This window comes from Plecotus auritus (assembly GCF_963455305.1).
Source record: "Plecotus auritus genome assembly, chromosome: 6".
NCBI lineage: Eukaryota > Metazoa > Chordata > Mammalia > Chiroptera > Vespertilionidae > Plecotus > Plecotus auritus.
This window is the reverse complement of record NC_137773.1, coordinates 167,383,566-167,399,637: the sequence shown is the minus strand read 5'-3', so window position 1 is coordinate 167,399,637 and position 16,072 is coordinate 167,383,566. Positions and strand designations below refer to the sequence as shown.

At 40.5% G+C, this 16,072-nt stretch overlaps 1 protein-coding gene across 28 annotated transcripts in view; it reads right to left on the bottom strand.

Moving 5' to 3' along the window:
• The window catches only part of ARPP21 (cAMP regulated phosphoprotein 21), a 148,621-nt gene that overhangs the window by 58,847 nt on the left and 73,702 nt on the right, over positions 1-16,072 (bottom strand). For 17 of the 28 annotated variants that reach the window (XR_013960974.1, XR_013960975.1, XM_080675965.1 and 14 more), the window contains 4 exons: positions 15,065-15,102; positions 13,151-13,210; positions 8,562-8,791; positions 2,347-2,580 (listed from right to left, as the gene is read on the bottom strand). Coding sequence is in view for 21 of the 28 variants with exons in the window: in XM_080675965.1 (XP_080532091.1) it covers positions 2,347-2,580; positions 8,562-8,791; positions 13,151-13,210; positions 15,065-15,102 (562 nt within the window). In the remaining 7 variants the exon portion in view is untranslated. Of the gene's footprint in view, positions 1-2,346; positions 2,581-8,561; positions 8,792-13,146; positions 13,211-15,064; positions 15,103-16,072 lie in introns of those variants that run through there. The other 11 variants (XR_013960972.1, XR_013960973.1, XM_080675952.1 and 8 more) reach the window with 5 other exon arrangements.

Sequence of the window (16,072 nt, the reverse complement as noted above, 5' to 3'; positions counted from 1 at the left end):
AACCTAGGGAAGTAAAAAAAATAGCCAAATATGGTCCCTTCCCACTGGAGCATATAAATGTGCTGGTAACAAGGAAACAAATCCCAGAAAAATGGATATAAGAAGCAAAGTAGTTATATCCCGTAGGTTCCTAACAGCCAGGAATTTCTACTATGTATTTGGCAGAGGATGAGAAGTGTGGCTTTCATTCACAGAAATGACAGAGAAAGAGGAGTTCTAGCCCAAAGCAGGCAGATTTCCAGTTTCAGTAGCAGAGTCCTATAAGAGATTAGACAGGTAGAGAGACAGACAGTCATGATCATATACACACCACATACACACACACATATACATACAATTATGCGCATATGTTCAATTTACAAAAACATTCTGTAAAGAAAGCAGCATCATAATCCACCTGACATCTTACCACTCAACCAACAGTATACAATGTATTAATACATTCTCCTTCTTGTCCAGGGATATTTTAAGGTCTAGCATTTGTCAGATTGGAGAAGTGTGTATGGCGAAGCTGTTCAACAGCTTTATTAGGTCCTGTTCCTTAGTTAGGATCCATTCTGAAAGGAGAGATTTTGACAACAGCTCTAAATGACTCCATCCGATGAATAAGAATTAGGACTTGGCACCAGAAAGCGCTTGCTTTCTTTTTCTGTAAACAAGATTACAGATGATAATATACACATACCCATGCACAGCCGCACTGTCATTACAAGTAATATTCTTGCATTATACCCGAAAAATACTCTGTTGTGCTTTTTTGAAACACTCCACAATTTGGCTGAAAATGAAACAACTCAAAACTGATGCTTAGTTTTCTGCTCTTGTCTGCAATCCCACCATCTCAATTAAAAGAGAAAGAATTTATGCCAACAGAGTCAGATCGTACTTCGATCAGCGCCCAGAGTAATGAATAGGATGCTGGTTTTCTTTTAATTTATTTTATAGTGCTTTTCGATGATCCAAATAAGATAAAGGCAATCTAATATTCTCCTTAGAAGTATCTAATCAGAAAGCTTTCAAATGGTTTTCAATAAAATGATTATGCCTTCTTTTTTCCCTAAAGCTGATGGCATTTTCAAAATGTCTCAGTCAAACACCATGCCTTGAGAATGTGCCATATGTTTTCATGAAACTGTGGCAATTATTCAAGCAGCTATTTTACTATCATTCTCATGTTTCTCTGAATTTCCTAATTGCTGATAACACTATATATGTGAGAAGATGGAGTCGGATCATTTTTATGAGAGTCACATGCAGTTTTGCATTTTCAAGTTCAGCACATCAAAGAAGTACATTACAATAACCTAAACCAAACCTCAGTTATATTTTGAGACAATTCAATCACTACAAAGGCTTCTGAGGAAGTGACGAGTCAAGGTCAAACCTTCCAACCCAGGCTCTCTCAACCACTGCACCAGTGACATTTTGGGGCTGCGTACTCCTGCGTCGTAAGGAGTTGACCTGTGCATTGTAGGATGTGTAGTAGCACCTCTGGCTTCTACCTCTGGCCAGTAGCAGCCCCCTCCTCCTCGGGGTCATGATAATCAGAACGTCTGCAGATATTGCCAAATGGCTTTGGAGGCCTGGGCAACATTGTCCAGCGTGGGAAGTCTCCCTCATAAAGCAAATGCTCATCCATCTATTGGCTCAATGCTCTGGGTCTATGGAAGTTAACCAAACACTAGAGAAATGAAAAAACTAAGAGCCAATAGCCTTTTACCTTTGAAGAAACTATAATCAGGAAGTTGCCACTTTTCCAAACTCTACCAAAACCAGTGTAGGCCTAAAAATCTCTAAATTACACAAGAATTTTCTCTCTGTACCCTCTTCGCCACTGATAGTCCTTATTCTCCAGTAGGAACTGGGTGAAGTGGCAAGATTAGGAATATCTGCTATAGTTAAGAATCCACTGTGTCCCAATTAATGTCTCAAGTTCATGAAATATTTTGGATGCAGAGACACTTTTAACATCGTAACAGGCTATGCATGGCTTTATTCTGAGAAACACCAAGTTTCAATTAGTGTATCCCAGTTCATCACTCACTGATCCCAGATCTTAGTTCCTGGGAATACATGGGAAACACTGTGGTCAGTGAAGAGCAGACAGAGAACAGTGGGCATTTCTAGAAGCATCTATATCTATATACCTATATCAATACTGATATCAGTACGGAGATGTAGGTTATAGCAACAGATCCTAAATCCAGACCCTCCATAGAAGTACATGCACCAAACTCTCCTGCTCAAGAATTTTCCAACAACTCACTAGTAAAATCCTAAGACTGAGCACAAGAACAAACTTCTGGTGTTGAGTCCCTGGCAAAGCAGAGGAAATGATACACTAACCTGTGTGCGGATTCAGAAGGATGCTTCCGGGCGGGATGCCTGTTGCAGCTTCCAGTGGAAGGAGGATGTAGCTGGTGCTGCCTGGACCGACCTGGCCTCCCATGCCGCTCTCCGGATAGGGCACACAGCCAGGAGAAGTGGCCGCCACGCCCGAGACCAGGGGTGTGCTCTGGAGAGGCGGATGGGTCCGGGACAGCGATCCTGAGGAGCCGGCACTGCTGGACGACTCAGAACCTACCACAGAGATACAAATCGACATGTCATTCATCAAAGAAAAGGGGACAAAACCACAGCTCTGGGTCTAAATGCTACTTTAAATAATCCATCATTAAGGAGTTTGAGGTGAGTGCTGCAGGGCAGGAATAATGAATGCCCCTCCCACATTTTGGGCTCATATTTTATTGAAATATCTGCTACATAGCTTTCAGATGTGTCCATTTCCTTAAAAACGAGGTTAAGAGTGAACACTCTCTTAGCTTTCTCACGTGCCCTTAGGGGTGATTAACTAACTGGTAAATGGTACCCCAAAGCTCTGAACTCAGTGCCTAAAAACTCCCATCACCCTGAGTAATTAAAGCCATGGGAATGTCTTACTGAACTGGAGTTACGAGAATAAAATGACTGAAGTAGAACTTCAAGAGACCAGTTTAAGGAGGAGTCCTGGGATATGCTAATCATACAGATGGTTCTTAAATACTGGTTCTTCAACATCTGTAAAGTTGAAATGTGAAGGCACAGAGCTGGAAATCATCTTTTCCCCCAGATGCGAGTAGAAGTGGATCATTCCTCTTGGGAGAGCTTAGGCTCCGCACTGTAGTTCACACATTTGCAGAAATCTTATTAATATAGCCAACAGGTGGACCAAGGGGGGTTTGGTCTTCATGACAATAATGAAGCATCCTTTAAGTGACACGGAATAGTTAAGTCATAGGGCATGCTTGTGGACTGTGGCTTTCTCACATGTAGGTGACTAGGTCCGTGTACAGGAGCTCCCAAGGTGGAATCTAGCCATCATCATCTCCCTCTCCTTTCTCTGGGACAAAGGAACAGTTGCTACATCCATGTCCGTTAGGCAACAGCAGCCCTTCCCTGCAACCAGAGTCAAGTAGCTGCGGGGACCTTGACCATGGCCGTTCTGGGCCTCAACCAGATTATTAACCAGAGCATCTGAGAGAACGCACACCAAGCAAATCTTAAATATCTGTGAATTTAAGCCAACGAGTGATTTGGATGCTACCATAGATTGCAAGAATGCAGTTCAATAAAATTTTTAAATTATTAGCACACACTATTGACTTTGGACATTAAAAAATGCACTCTTCTATGGCATTAAAGGTTAACATATATAACACATATATTAACCTTGTTTTCAAGATTCTAAAACCTACCCTTAAACTAAAGTGGGATTTTTTGAAAATAGGGATAGATAGGAACACAACAGGCCGTTGCAGGGAAGAGGGACCAGTGGAGAGCGCTGGTTTGTGAGGAGGGGGAGGATAGTGATTTTTCTTGAGCATTCAGTATGTGTGAGCACTGGGTACACCCTAATAATAAGGACTATGACTGCCTACATGGATAGGGAAATGGAAGCACAGAGAAGTTAGGTGACTCAAGTTGACTCACAGAGCTGGGAAATGACAGAGCTAGGATTTGTTCTTGGCAGACGAATAGAGATTTAACCAGGACCCAACTGCCTCCTAAAAGCATGCATATGAGTATACCATGGACTACCACAGATGTTCTCAGTTGGGAATTTTCTCTTTTTCCATGACTTGGTTCTTAATATTAATAAACTTTCAGGTTAATTCAGGATGCTCCAACTAACCAGTTGAAAATACTAATGTGATTCTGAATAACATATGGGGGGGCGGGGGGAATAAAGGATCTACACAGAATTTTGAAAATGCTAGGAGTAATTCTGAGACCACATCACTGATATTCTGACCCAGAAATCACAGCCCCAGTGCAAACTGTAGAGTTTGTTTGAGGACTTGCCATGTATGATCTGATGTTACAGTCCAAGTTTGACACTGGTAGAGACTCATCAACAACAACAGTAATCATACAATAAAACTTCTGACCCCCAACATATAAGGTCATATAAAAATGATCATGCCTATGTCTGGGCAGAGGGGATAGACAGTGAGAAAGAGCTGGAGCCAATGAGGCATGTCAGAACTCTAATCTGAGGTGTGAGCTAGTGAGAAGTTGGAAGCCATCCCTTTAAAATGAGATCAAGAAGAATAGTGCCCTAATGCTCTCCAGTTCCATCCATGCTGTTGCAAATGGTAACAATTCCTTTATTACCGCAGCATAGTATTCCATTGTGTAGATGTACCATAGTTTTTTAATCCACTCATCTGCTGATGGGCACTTAGGCTGTTTCCAAATCTTAGCTATGCATATAAGCCTAACCCCGTGGTCGGCAAACTGCAGCTCGCGAGCCACATGCGGCTCTTTGAGTGTGGCTCTTCCACAAAATACCATGGCCTGGGCAAGTCTATTTTGAAGAAGTGGCGTTAGAAGAAGTTTAAAAAACTTGGCTCTCAAAAGAAATTTCAATCATTGTACTGTTGATATTTGGCTCTGTTGACTAACGAGTTTGCCGACCACTGGCCTAACCAATAGTTACAGACAACAGGGGGGGTGAGGGCATGATTGGAGTGGGGGGGTTGGAGTGTAATGAGGGGATAAGGACACATATGTAATACCTTAATAAAGAAATTTAAAAAAAAAGAATAGTGCCCTTGTCTGTCAGTTTCTGTGGGAGGGTAAGAACCTGACTTTGATAAACACCAATTAGCAAACGCAGATGGTGCAATCACATTGACCAATCACCTCTCTAAAGTCATCCAGCACTTTTCCACCAGCTCACTAACACTCTCCTGCCTTTGTTTAGCAGGATTGAGTTTAATCTCCCTCCCCTTTCGTTATAGTCTTAACTCCTATTGTAGTAACTATGAGACAAAGTCTTCTTTGTCTGTTTAACTCACCTGCTGCATTTTTTCTTTTTTTAAGGACCCTGAAACATAAGTATTCTTTTTCTGAATTCAAGAAAATTCCAGATCCGGGGTCAGAATTCAGCATTGCAAGGCAGAAGAAAATATTTAGGATGCATTAGTGTAATGATGAAAATAAACAAGCAGAAGAGGAGTGGCAGCAAGATGAGGTGTCTTGCATTGGCTTCAAAAACACTCTAACTTTCAACAATTTAAAAAAATACTCTAGGGTGTAGACTAGGAAGGGGGCAACAAGAATGGCCTTGCATCCTGAAAACAAAATGCCAGGCCATGTACAATAATTAAAACAAAACAGAAGGCTATTTCTCTAGAACAGTTGTTCTCCAGGCATGGTTTCTGAACAAGCAATCTGTGCTCAAGAAATCCTTCATGTGATACTGATGCAGCTAAAGGTGAGAACTCCTACTGTGCAGGTCAAGAGGGAGGGATGATAGAGAAACAATGGAGAGAAACAGGGGCCATACTCCTATTTTTCAACCACATCATCACTGCCAAGAAACTGCTGAGGTTGCAGCACAAGCACCATTCACATTCTCACCCCAAGGAGGATGTAATGACATAGTGATGCCATCCACCCCCCAAGGGCGTGTGCTGGACATCTGTTCGGTGGCCATGTGCTCAGTGGGGGGGATGCAACAGCGAAAAGGCAGCCCAGGCCCCAGAGACTGTGCTTGTATGTTCAGACTTCAGTGATATGCTTTCTCCGAAATGTAGCAAAACATGTTTCCCACTTGGAAAAAGTCCTATTACTGTCTATACCACCTACTTAGCTCCAACCGATGTCCGATGTCATTAGAGGAGAAGAGCACCCGAAATGTCACTGCTCCAGACTTGGTTTCTGAGACGTCAAAGAACTGTTTGCAAGCCCACTGTGCACAATGAGGTAAAAAATTGGAAACGTGTGCTGCTCTGAAGTTTCCCGACAGCAGAACTGACAGCACTGCTTCATAAAAAGCAGCTTGGGAAACTGTGAGTTTGTTTTGACAGCCTATCTTGATCCCCTTTATTATTATTAGTTTACTTTTTTTTCTTTCCATTCCTGCACCTAGACAAGCTTCCAAATGGAAACACTTAGATTAAAAAAATATATATATCTGAAGCACTTACAATTTCTGACCATTCTTCAAAGAACATGGCATTTTAGCATTCTTGAGGTGTTTTAAATGTTTCCAAAACGCTTTGCCTTGGAGGGGATTGTGGGATGGTGCATGGAGAATGCCGATTAATTTAAAAATCGTAAGAGCTCTTTAGGTGCACTGGAATTTTCAAGTGCGCCATTTAAGGTACTTGGTTTCTGCCTTTTAAGAAGATGTAAAACTATTGAACCTTTCTTAGTTTACAAGTGCTTACGTGCACCACAGTGGATTTTCTTGACTTCAGTTGCTGCAATACTGTGATACACCAAGAGCAATTAATTAGAGTTAGAAATCAAGAATTCTCCAATTGGTGAATAAAAATGACAGAAGGCAGTGTGAGCTCACCTGAATCGTTCCACGAAGCAAGATATGTACCTTTAAAGGAGTGACTCTGACTAAATGCTATTAATTTTCTGCCTATGTAGGAAAACACGAGATAATTTCTCTGGAGGCGTCTGTCAACAACATAATTATGTTAAACTATTAGCATAACGAGCCTAGACTTCATAGAACACCCCTAGCATGAGTGTGATGCTAGGTGGGGAAAGTACTCACCGCCTAGGGCGGCCCATGTCTAACCTCTGGCTGATGTTGCCCACTCACCATTCTCCTCCTGTCTCTGTCCTGCCACTCACCTGTGACCCCAGGCCCTGAACGCACCCCCAGTGTACCCTGAGACCCAGGGCCTGTTAGGGAATATCAGTACTCACCCCCACCCTAGCTGAGAGTCAGGGCGTCCCCACTTCTGAAGGAAGACCCCAACCAAACCAAAACAATGACAGTACATACTAAATGAAAATGGTGATGGAAGGAGACCTGACTTGGGGTGATGAACACACGATACAATATACAGATGATGTATTAGAGAATTGTACACCTGAAACCTATACAATTTTACTCACCAAAGTCACGCCAGTAAATTCAATAAAACTAATAAGTACATCATCAATAAATACAAACAAAAACTTGAGTTCATGGAGTGCTACTAAAGGGTCATCTGTTACCTTCCTGGGATTTTATGAGGTATTTTCATCACAAACATTTGAAAGTGATTTGTAAATGATGCTGAGAGATTCTTGGGGAAAAGAAGAGTTAAAAACGGAAGACCCTGGGGGGTATTTTGCAGACTCGTGAAGCCCATGGTGTTGATGCTTCCATCCGTTTAAATTTGTTTCAGGTTAATGGTTCGAGCCCTCTCATCATTATGAACTCCCAAAGCCTGCCCATGCAAATGTGAACTACCAAACTCAAAAGATCACTATTCACTTAGAAGAAAAAAACACCACCAAAAAACAACAACAAACAAACAAAAAAAAACAACAACCCACAATAAAACCCAGATGCATGGGCCTGGCTACTTGGAAACTCAACTTTCTGAGGACCACTCTTCTTATCTGCAAAGCAAGGATGGAAACATTGCATGGCAATAATCAAAAACAAACAGGAACTGGTGCTTACTGAGGGCTAACAACCTGCCAGGTATTGCTCTGAGCATATTAACTCGTGGTTTTAACAATAACTTTGAAATATTGGTGCTATTATTATTATTATTCCCATTTCTCAGGTGAGAAAACTGAGGCTCACACAGGTTAACTAACTTGCCCAGGATCATACTAACATTATACCAAAACAGGAATGAAAACTACTAATACCAAAATTACTATAATGTCGTTTTATGGGCTAACTCATAGTGTTAGACTTTTAAAAAGCTAACCTTCACAGGACAAGTTGCCCTGTGCACATGCCTTGGTAACCATTTTTATGGGAATCATTGAAATGAAAGTTAAAATAGTCTATTGAGGGGGGTTAGAGTAATATCCTATCATAGCCTACATTTTATAGATAAGGAAACTAGAGATCTGAGAAGTTAATAATTGGACTTTCACACACAGCTAGCCAGAGGAGGTACTGGTATTTAAACTGTACCTTCTGACCTCAATCTATCCCAGATTGATATCATCATCATTAGTTTTCTCAGAGCCGCAGGGAATGGTGCTTTTACAGCTCGGGTAGACTTCAGGAAACACCACAGAACTTAAGCCCCTCCAGCACTAACTACCTGCTTTGGACAGCTTCCCGGTACTCCTGCTACTGGACGTGCTGTCACCCCTGGTCAGCACCGTGATGCCCCCAAAACTCGCCGTCTTGGTCATGGCGGGCTTGAGATTGCGGCTGGAGCTTTCGGAGTCTGTGCTGCTCCAGGCCCTTGGGTGGTCGCACCACTTGAGTTCATTCTCCGAGCTGCTCTGCCGACTCCCCGACGTTCTCCCCGAGCCATCTCGGTTGCCCCTGGAGCACGGCCAGCAGAAAAAGGCACGGGGACAGGGTTACATTCCAGGAGCAGTCGTGGACACACAGTGGGGCCTTTCTCCAAAGAGTCGTCTACAGAAGACCCTTCCCGTCAACCCTTTGCAGCAGACCTGCTGCCTCCCAAGCAGTGCCACCGATGCCTCACCGCTGGGCGGACGCATCACACAGAACGGGTGACAGACAGAGCAACACCCAACTGAAATGCTGCACGACCCCTCTGCCGGTGAAGGAGAAACAACTAGAAAAACAGGCTGGAAAACGTAATTGGAGACTTCTGTGGTGGAGAGGAGGGAGGATCAAGTCTCCCCACCCACGTCAACAAGGAATCAAAGTTTGGAAACACCTGGGATCTTGAACGATCCTCAAAGCAACGCCCACCAAAGAGGAGTTTTGTCTCTCCCTTCGGCATTAAGTAACTGGACTATGGGAAATGCACACCGTTTTAGAAAGGCCATTTCTTAATGTATTTTCTGACGTCATGAGCTATGTGTCTGAACTCATGAAAGCGTTGACAGACAGCCCAGAAATCACAGGAGCTGCCGGTTGGCTGATGGTGAGAATGTTTCCCGTGATTTACCCTTCACAGGCAGAGGAAAGAGCCTTTTCATCCTTCTCACATGGAAAAGCCGGTGCTAACAACAATGAGAGACATTCCAGGGGGATCCGTGGAAGTAACAAACAAACAAAAAAGCTCCAGAGGTGGAATAACACACTTGTTCAAAATTCAAATAGAAAAAGAGTGAATGTGTTGGAAGAGAGCCAATAGCCACAAGTGAATTTTGAGGGCTCCAGAGAATCGGTAAGCAGTGTACCAAATGGCATGTCTCTTCTGGAGAAAGTGGGTGAAATTTGCATTTTCATTGGTTTCCAATCTGCTTGAAGAGTAACTTAATATTTTCAAAGCCTTTTCTGCAGTTGGAAATAATGGATCCTTAAAATATCCTTAGATTCCCATCGATTATAAGTAGATGGGTACGTAAATCACAGGCAGTAGATATAATCCCTATTTTCATATGACTGTGATGTGACATACTCCAGCTTGATCCAAATCTCATTAGCTTTGACGGGACCATTAGCTTTGCTGATCAATATTCTTCTAAAGATAATAATGGACTTTGGGAAGCTAGAGGTATGCATATCTGATTGAAACATGCGCCAAATTGTACAGAAGGTACAGAGCAAATTTTAGGTTTTTACTTCCACTTTACTTACTAAGCTTTTCCTTTTATTTCATGAAAATGGAAGGAGGTAAACGGACCCAGAGAGAATAAAAATGACGCCGCTCATCTGTGATAGGAACTTGGTAAAGTGAGGGGAGGAAGCGGGACAGAAAGCTCACAAAACAAAATTCACTTCGTGCCCTGCTGTCCTTGGTTAATATTTCCTCACAAACATTCTCTCTGTTCTCAGGGCCTTAGGACCAGCTTTAGAAACAAGGACCATCTTTAAAAAGACACGGTTGCGAGGAGGAAGCCTCAAACACTCACCTTAGGTCTTAAAGTCCTTTGAAACTTAAGAAAGCCAGGGGAGGTAGCCTGGAGGAAAAGTATCCTTTTCTGCTAGAAAGGGGAGTTTTTCCATCCCTGATTGTCTCCCTCTCAATCTCCAAATTCCGCGTCATTCTTTTCCCATTGACTTCTGAATAATTGGACCCATCTTTGACAAAGCCTGCCTAAATAGTATCTAGCAACTGTGAATGTACAAAGGATGTGTCAGTAATCTCAGCTGTAGCTAATTTGGAATGCTTATTATCAGAAACATTTGAGTTGGTTCTTACCTCAGCATACAGGGTGCCTCAGAATGAAGTTCTCCATGTGGGGGTGATCATAACTAATTCTGCTTCAGCGGTCCCTCCCCCCGTTAACTCTGCACCTCCCGGGGAGGAATCCAGACTTCCGCTAAATGCCAGTGTGGGTGGGCCTTTCTCTGCAAAGGAGGTGTCCACCGCTATTCCTGGGTGCAAGCTAGGGTGCTGTAATTTACACCCTTCCCTCTGGCATACTGTTTCTAGAACATTGTGTAGTTCCTCTAGACTTGTGCCATATCCCCTGGCTCAGTGGTCGGCAAACCATGGCTCGCGAGAGCCGCGGTTTGCCGCTCTGTTGACTAATGAGTTTGCCGACCACTGCCCTGGCTAATAAGGCAACCTAAGATTTTCTTAAGTTCTTCTTTACTTCCCAAAGCACAAATCATCATCCTAAGTCAAGATCTGCGCATGTTAAAAGAGGGCATTTAAGCCCTGGCAGGTGAGGTTCAGTTAGTTGAGAGCTGTCCGGTGCACCAAAAGGTCACGGGTTCGAGTCCCAGTCAGGGCACATGCTCAGGATTGTGGGCAGGATCCCTAGTAGAGGGTGTGCAGGAGGCAGCTGAATGTTTCCCTATCACATGACTGTTTCTCAGTCTCCCTTCCTCTCTCTCTAAAAAATCAATAAAAAAATCTTTTTTATAAAAGAGAGAATTTAAGTTGCTGCTTTAGAGACAGCATTAATGAAATTCAGAATAGTGCAGCTAATTCTAATTTATGATCTCTAGATATTTACATATTGAAATCACATTTTATAATGCTGTATCTATTGATTATTCTCCTTAACACTGGCAAGGTGAGGTCCAGAATTGAATTTCATATCTATTTGGGTATGGCATCATAAGCATCATTAAAAACAACATACCCTCCAGAGACTTTCTAGTCCTGGCCCCTGACTACTGGGAACCAGGAAGACAAGGGTGATGAGATGTCTGGCCATCAGGAGGAGCTAACCCTCTGTGCACAACTACAATTTGATCCTAGAGTAGTTATAAAGCACATACTCTGTCTATTTCTGTGCTGATTAACATAACTGATCACATTTATTTTCCTTTTTATCTGAACGTGATTCCCACCCCCACCCCCAGGTCAGGTATGATGTACACTTTGAATTATTTCTACCATTGTGTGGGTGGCTTTGCACTCCATCATCTTCCTTGAGTTTCTGTGCGTGGAGATTTTGGTGGGCAATGGTGTCCATATTTAGGATGGCTGATCTGAGTAGATGGTAGCTCTGGCATATATGAACTGGGGACCAGATTTGGGGCTAAGTAAAACTAGCTGGCCAATCAGGGGCAAGGACCCACATTTTATCTATGTTTATCCTACACTCACACACCATACCCAAACCAGGTCATGGTGTGTGAGTGTAGGCATACTGGTACATTCTAGTCCTACCTTGGGCTTTCGAGAGAAAAATGCAAGGTTATTTTCTTAATCTTCAAGTGTGCAAAGTATGTAATTATACAAGTGGAAGGCATTAGATTATGCAGTTCAACCTAGAAATATGAAGGAGGCTAAAAAAAAAAAAGAACCTGTGTCTTGTTGCTGCCAAAGTGTAAAGGGAACAATTACTCTCCCTTTTCTAATGATGAGGTCCTAAGTTCAGATTTACTGCAGGGAGACACTAAGCACATGATCCATTTATTTTCTTGGTGTTTTTTTTTCTTCTAAATGAGCAAGAGTTTTCTTTCTTTGTTTTGCCTGTCCTACAACAGAGATGAATCCTAATATTCACAAAAACACTAACATATTAATATATGTATTAGGTATTAAGTGTATAAAGAGCACTGTGTATATCCTTAGTTTCATAATGAACGCTAGAAGTACATTTAATAGAGTAGTGACAGAGGTATGATCCCTCTGTTTTAATGGGGCTTCTAGCCTAGCTCACAACTTAAAAATATATAATTTATATTATAGTTACTTAATTATATTATATAATTTAATATTATAGCTAATTGTATATTCATATATATATACATATATAATCCAATACCCATAGCCCACAAAAAGATTTTGACTTAAGTAGTTCATTACAATTGGAAGCAATCTCTTATTTTTCTTTAGAAATAAAATCTGTTCTTGAAAAAAATACTGTTTGAAATAGCATGATGGATAGTAATAGCTAAAAAACAAGAACTCAAATAGAGTTATCAATGATTTGTTTCCAGTGTTGGGAATGTATACACAATTGCAACCAGCCAGAGAAATTTTAACTCTGTAATTCACCAAAGTTGATTTGGGAATGTTAAATCAGTGTGCTTCTAAAGTTAGCCCTTGAGAAAATAAAAACAACCAGAAAATCAAAGGAAGACCGCTGAAGGACTGTATCAAAGTAATGGTCTCCCAGTCCTGGATCTCACATTATCCAATATGGCTTCCACACTAGCTCTGTAACAAGCGTTACAAAGAGATAACTGAACATATTTTATTTCATGAACAGAGATATTTTACACCAATACACTTATATTTAACATTGATTCTGCCACATAATCTGAAAACACAGTTTTAGAAAAGTAAACCATACCAACCGAAAGAGCTGTCTTTTCTTATAGGTCTCATTGCATATGTTACTGTCTTCCAAGAGCCTACTGGAAATGAAAAACATGATTTTTATGATATAAAACCTAAAGGTAATAAATGGAAGTGTACTCTAGTATCACACACCTGTCTTTCAAATCAATCCCATATACTGTCCTATTTGTATGACATTTAATTTTGCCATAATAAATTAATGTCAGCATGATTTTTCCCTACCCTAGGATTCAAACACTGATGTTAGTAAGTGAAAAGGAAGAGGTGAGGACGTAGAGGAAATAGAAGAGGAGAAGAGAAGTAATTGATATAGACATAACAGATATTTAATTAAATATATTAGTTGTGACTATTTTTCTTGAGTAATATTTAAGTTATTCCCTATTTCTTGAGCATAGTGAAATATTGACATTCCAAAGGCAGGTATCTAAGAAATATATTAATTTTTGTAAGAAATCCATTCCATTAATTTTTTGCTTTATGGGAACATCAAGACATATTCATATATGCAATGTATGTATGTCACCAATTATTGTATTGATGAATACAACCTAATTTGAATAAAAGGGACACAGTATATTAGCAGTGTGTTTGTACAAAACCCAAATAAATGAATAAAATTATAGAATAAAGTAGGAGAAAATGATTGGCTAGAAGGCTAGGGAATAAGATTTCCCACTAAACTAAATTATAAATGCTCACTTAATCTTTTTGGTAAGGATATAAAATTTTGGAATTATTTAGAACTATCCCTAAGATGTTAATGCTTGTGGATTCTTTACTGAAAATAAGAAATACCAGTCTGAATCTGCATGAATTTTAAAGTTGATTTTGAATGCTCATGTAGACTTGTTTTCTAACTTCATCTTTTCTTCCAAAATAAGACTATACAATTGAGGGACTTAGTTACTTGAAGATTTCTAATTGCTAATATAAATGATGGCATTTTCCCACCACCAATCATTTCTAATTCCCAGTTCAAACTTTCTGTAAGTCTTGGAATTTAATCAAACAGTCTGCATCTTAATCAATTTTATAGGGGCCACCTATTAAGCTAACACCTGAAATAAAATTAACTGCTACTTTTAAAATGAAAGTAACCGCCACTTTAAAAATAACCATATTTTCATTCCAAGTTACCTATTAATACAGCAAATGTGGAATTCTTAATTCCCCCTAAAAATCTGCAATTAAATTAATGGAGCATTTTAATACCTATGTCAGTTTAAAACTATTTAAAAAAGGTATAAGCTAAATTTGAAAAATTTCTGCTCTTATGCTCAAGGTTTTGTATAAATTTTGTAACCTACTCATTTCATAGCAACCACCTCCTCCTACTAACTCACAAGCCAAGTGTACTGCTAAATCCAAACTAGTTTCGGTAAGGTTCCCAAGTTAGGCCTTTTATAACGACTGGTAGGTTATTTAGAATGAGATACATAAAACAATAGTGTTCTAATTATTATTTGTACAGCTATATATAATTATGGAGCACAGAAGTTGTTATTAATACCAAATATACAAGTGCTTTTAGCAGCCTCTTTAATAAGCCAATGAAACTGCAAGTTCCTGTGGGGTCTCAACATTTATATTTTTTCATGCCTGGCAAGAATAGTAGCAATTACAACTGTTGGAAGAACCAGAAATTGAGACTTTAAATAACGAAAACATTTAAACTCATGTTTGGAAGTGACTGAGAGAATTTTTTTTCCTCAATGAAATAATGTTTAGACATGCTAAGTAACACACATGTGTACATATATAGGTGTGTACGCAATAGATATATGTATTTGTTGATACATATATTTAAGCACACGCTTATATATGAAATGTATATCTTTACGAATATACAGGACACACATGAAGCACTTTGTTCCTCTAAAGACATGAAAAAGCAAATTCCATTTTACCTGTTTTCCACAAAAAGGCTTTCCTGGGAGCAAACTGACTGAAAAATAAAGAAAGGATTGTATCAGAGGTTCTGGATATGCTGAAGGGATCCCAAATCCTTGCCTGATTTTAAAACTCATTTTCCCCTCCAAGGGGGGAAATTTTTAAGAAAACATATGTACCATTTTTAGGAAAAAAAAAAAAAAAGGAAATAAAAAAGGAAAAAAAATAGGTTAGAGTCAGCGTGGAAACCATTCTCATGCAGCACACAGTACTTTTCCACCAGAGCACCTCCAGGTTTCAAATAGATTGAGCCCGTTCAGCATCAAGGTCAGAAGAAGAGAGACATGGACTGAACTGCCTGCCGGAGAAACCTGTGACCCTGGGATCCTGAGCTAGGGTCTCTTCTGGGGCTGGGGAGATGCAGCTGCCGCCAAGAGCCCCCGATGGCAGGTTCACATCAGGGCAGAGCGTGCAAGCTTGGCACGATCCACCCCAGGAGGGGGGAGCGCAAAGCCAGGATCCTGCAGTTCACACCCGGCAATGATAAACTCACGATAGAAACAGATTGACAGCAAGACTCTTACAACTGAAGAGATGCCATCAACCAATCTTAAGGGGGAGGGGGGAGCAGAAGACAAATGAAAATGAAATGAAGCTAATTAAAAAAAAAGTCACCCTCCATGTAAGATTTCTTAGTTTTTCACATAGAAAACCAAATGATTTTTGTCTTAGCTTCCATCCCCCCTAGTACTTATTTCTCTGCTTTCCACACTTATTTCTCTGCTTTCTTGTGTTTATACACAATGTAGGGTAAATAAAATTCCATGATCATTACATGAGAAGGAAAGGCAGATCAAATTAAATTTTAACAACAGAAAAAGAGAAGTCCAAACAAAATCTGGTGAACCTGGTCCTATAATATAATGACTGTGTTTAGGAATTAACAGAAAACCATTTTCAAACGGCTGAGTTTCTAAACATAAACATATCCACCATACTACAGTGTCCATTTTCTAAATGATGGA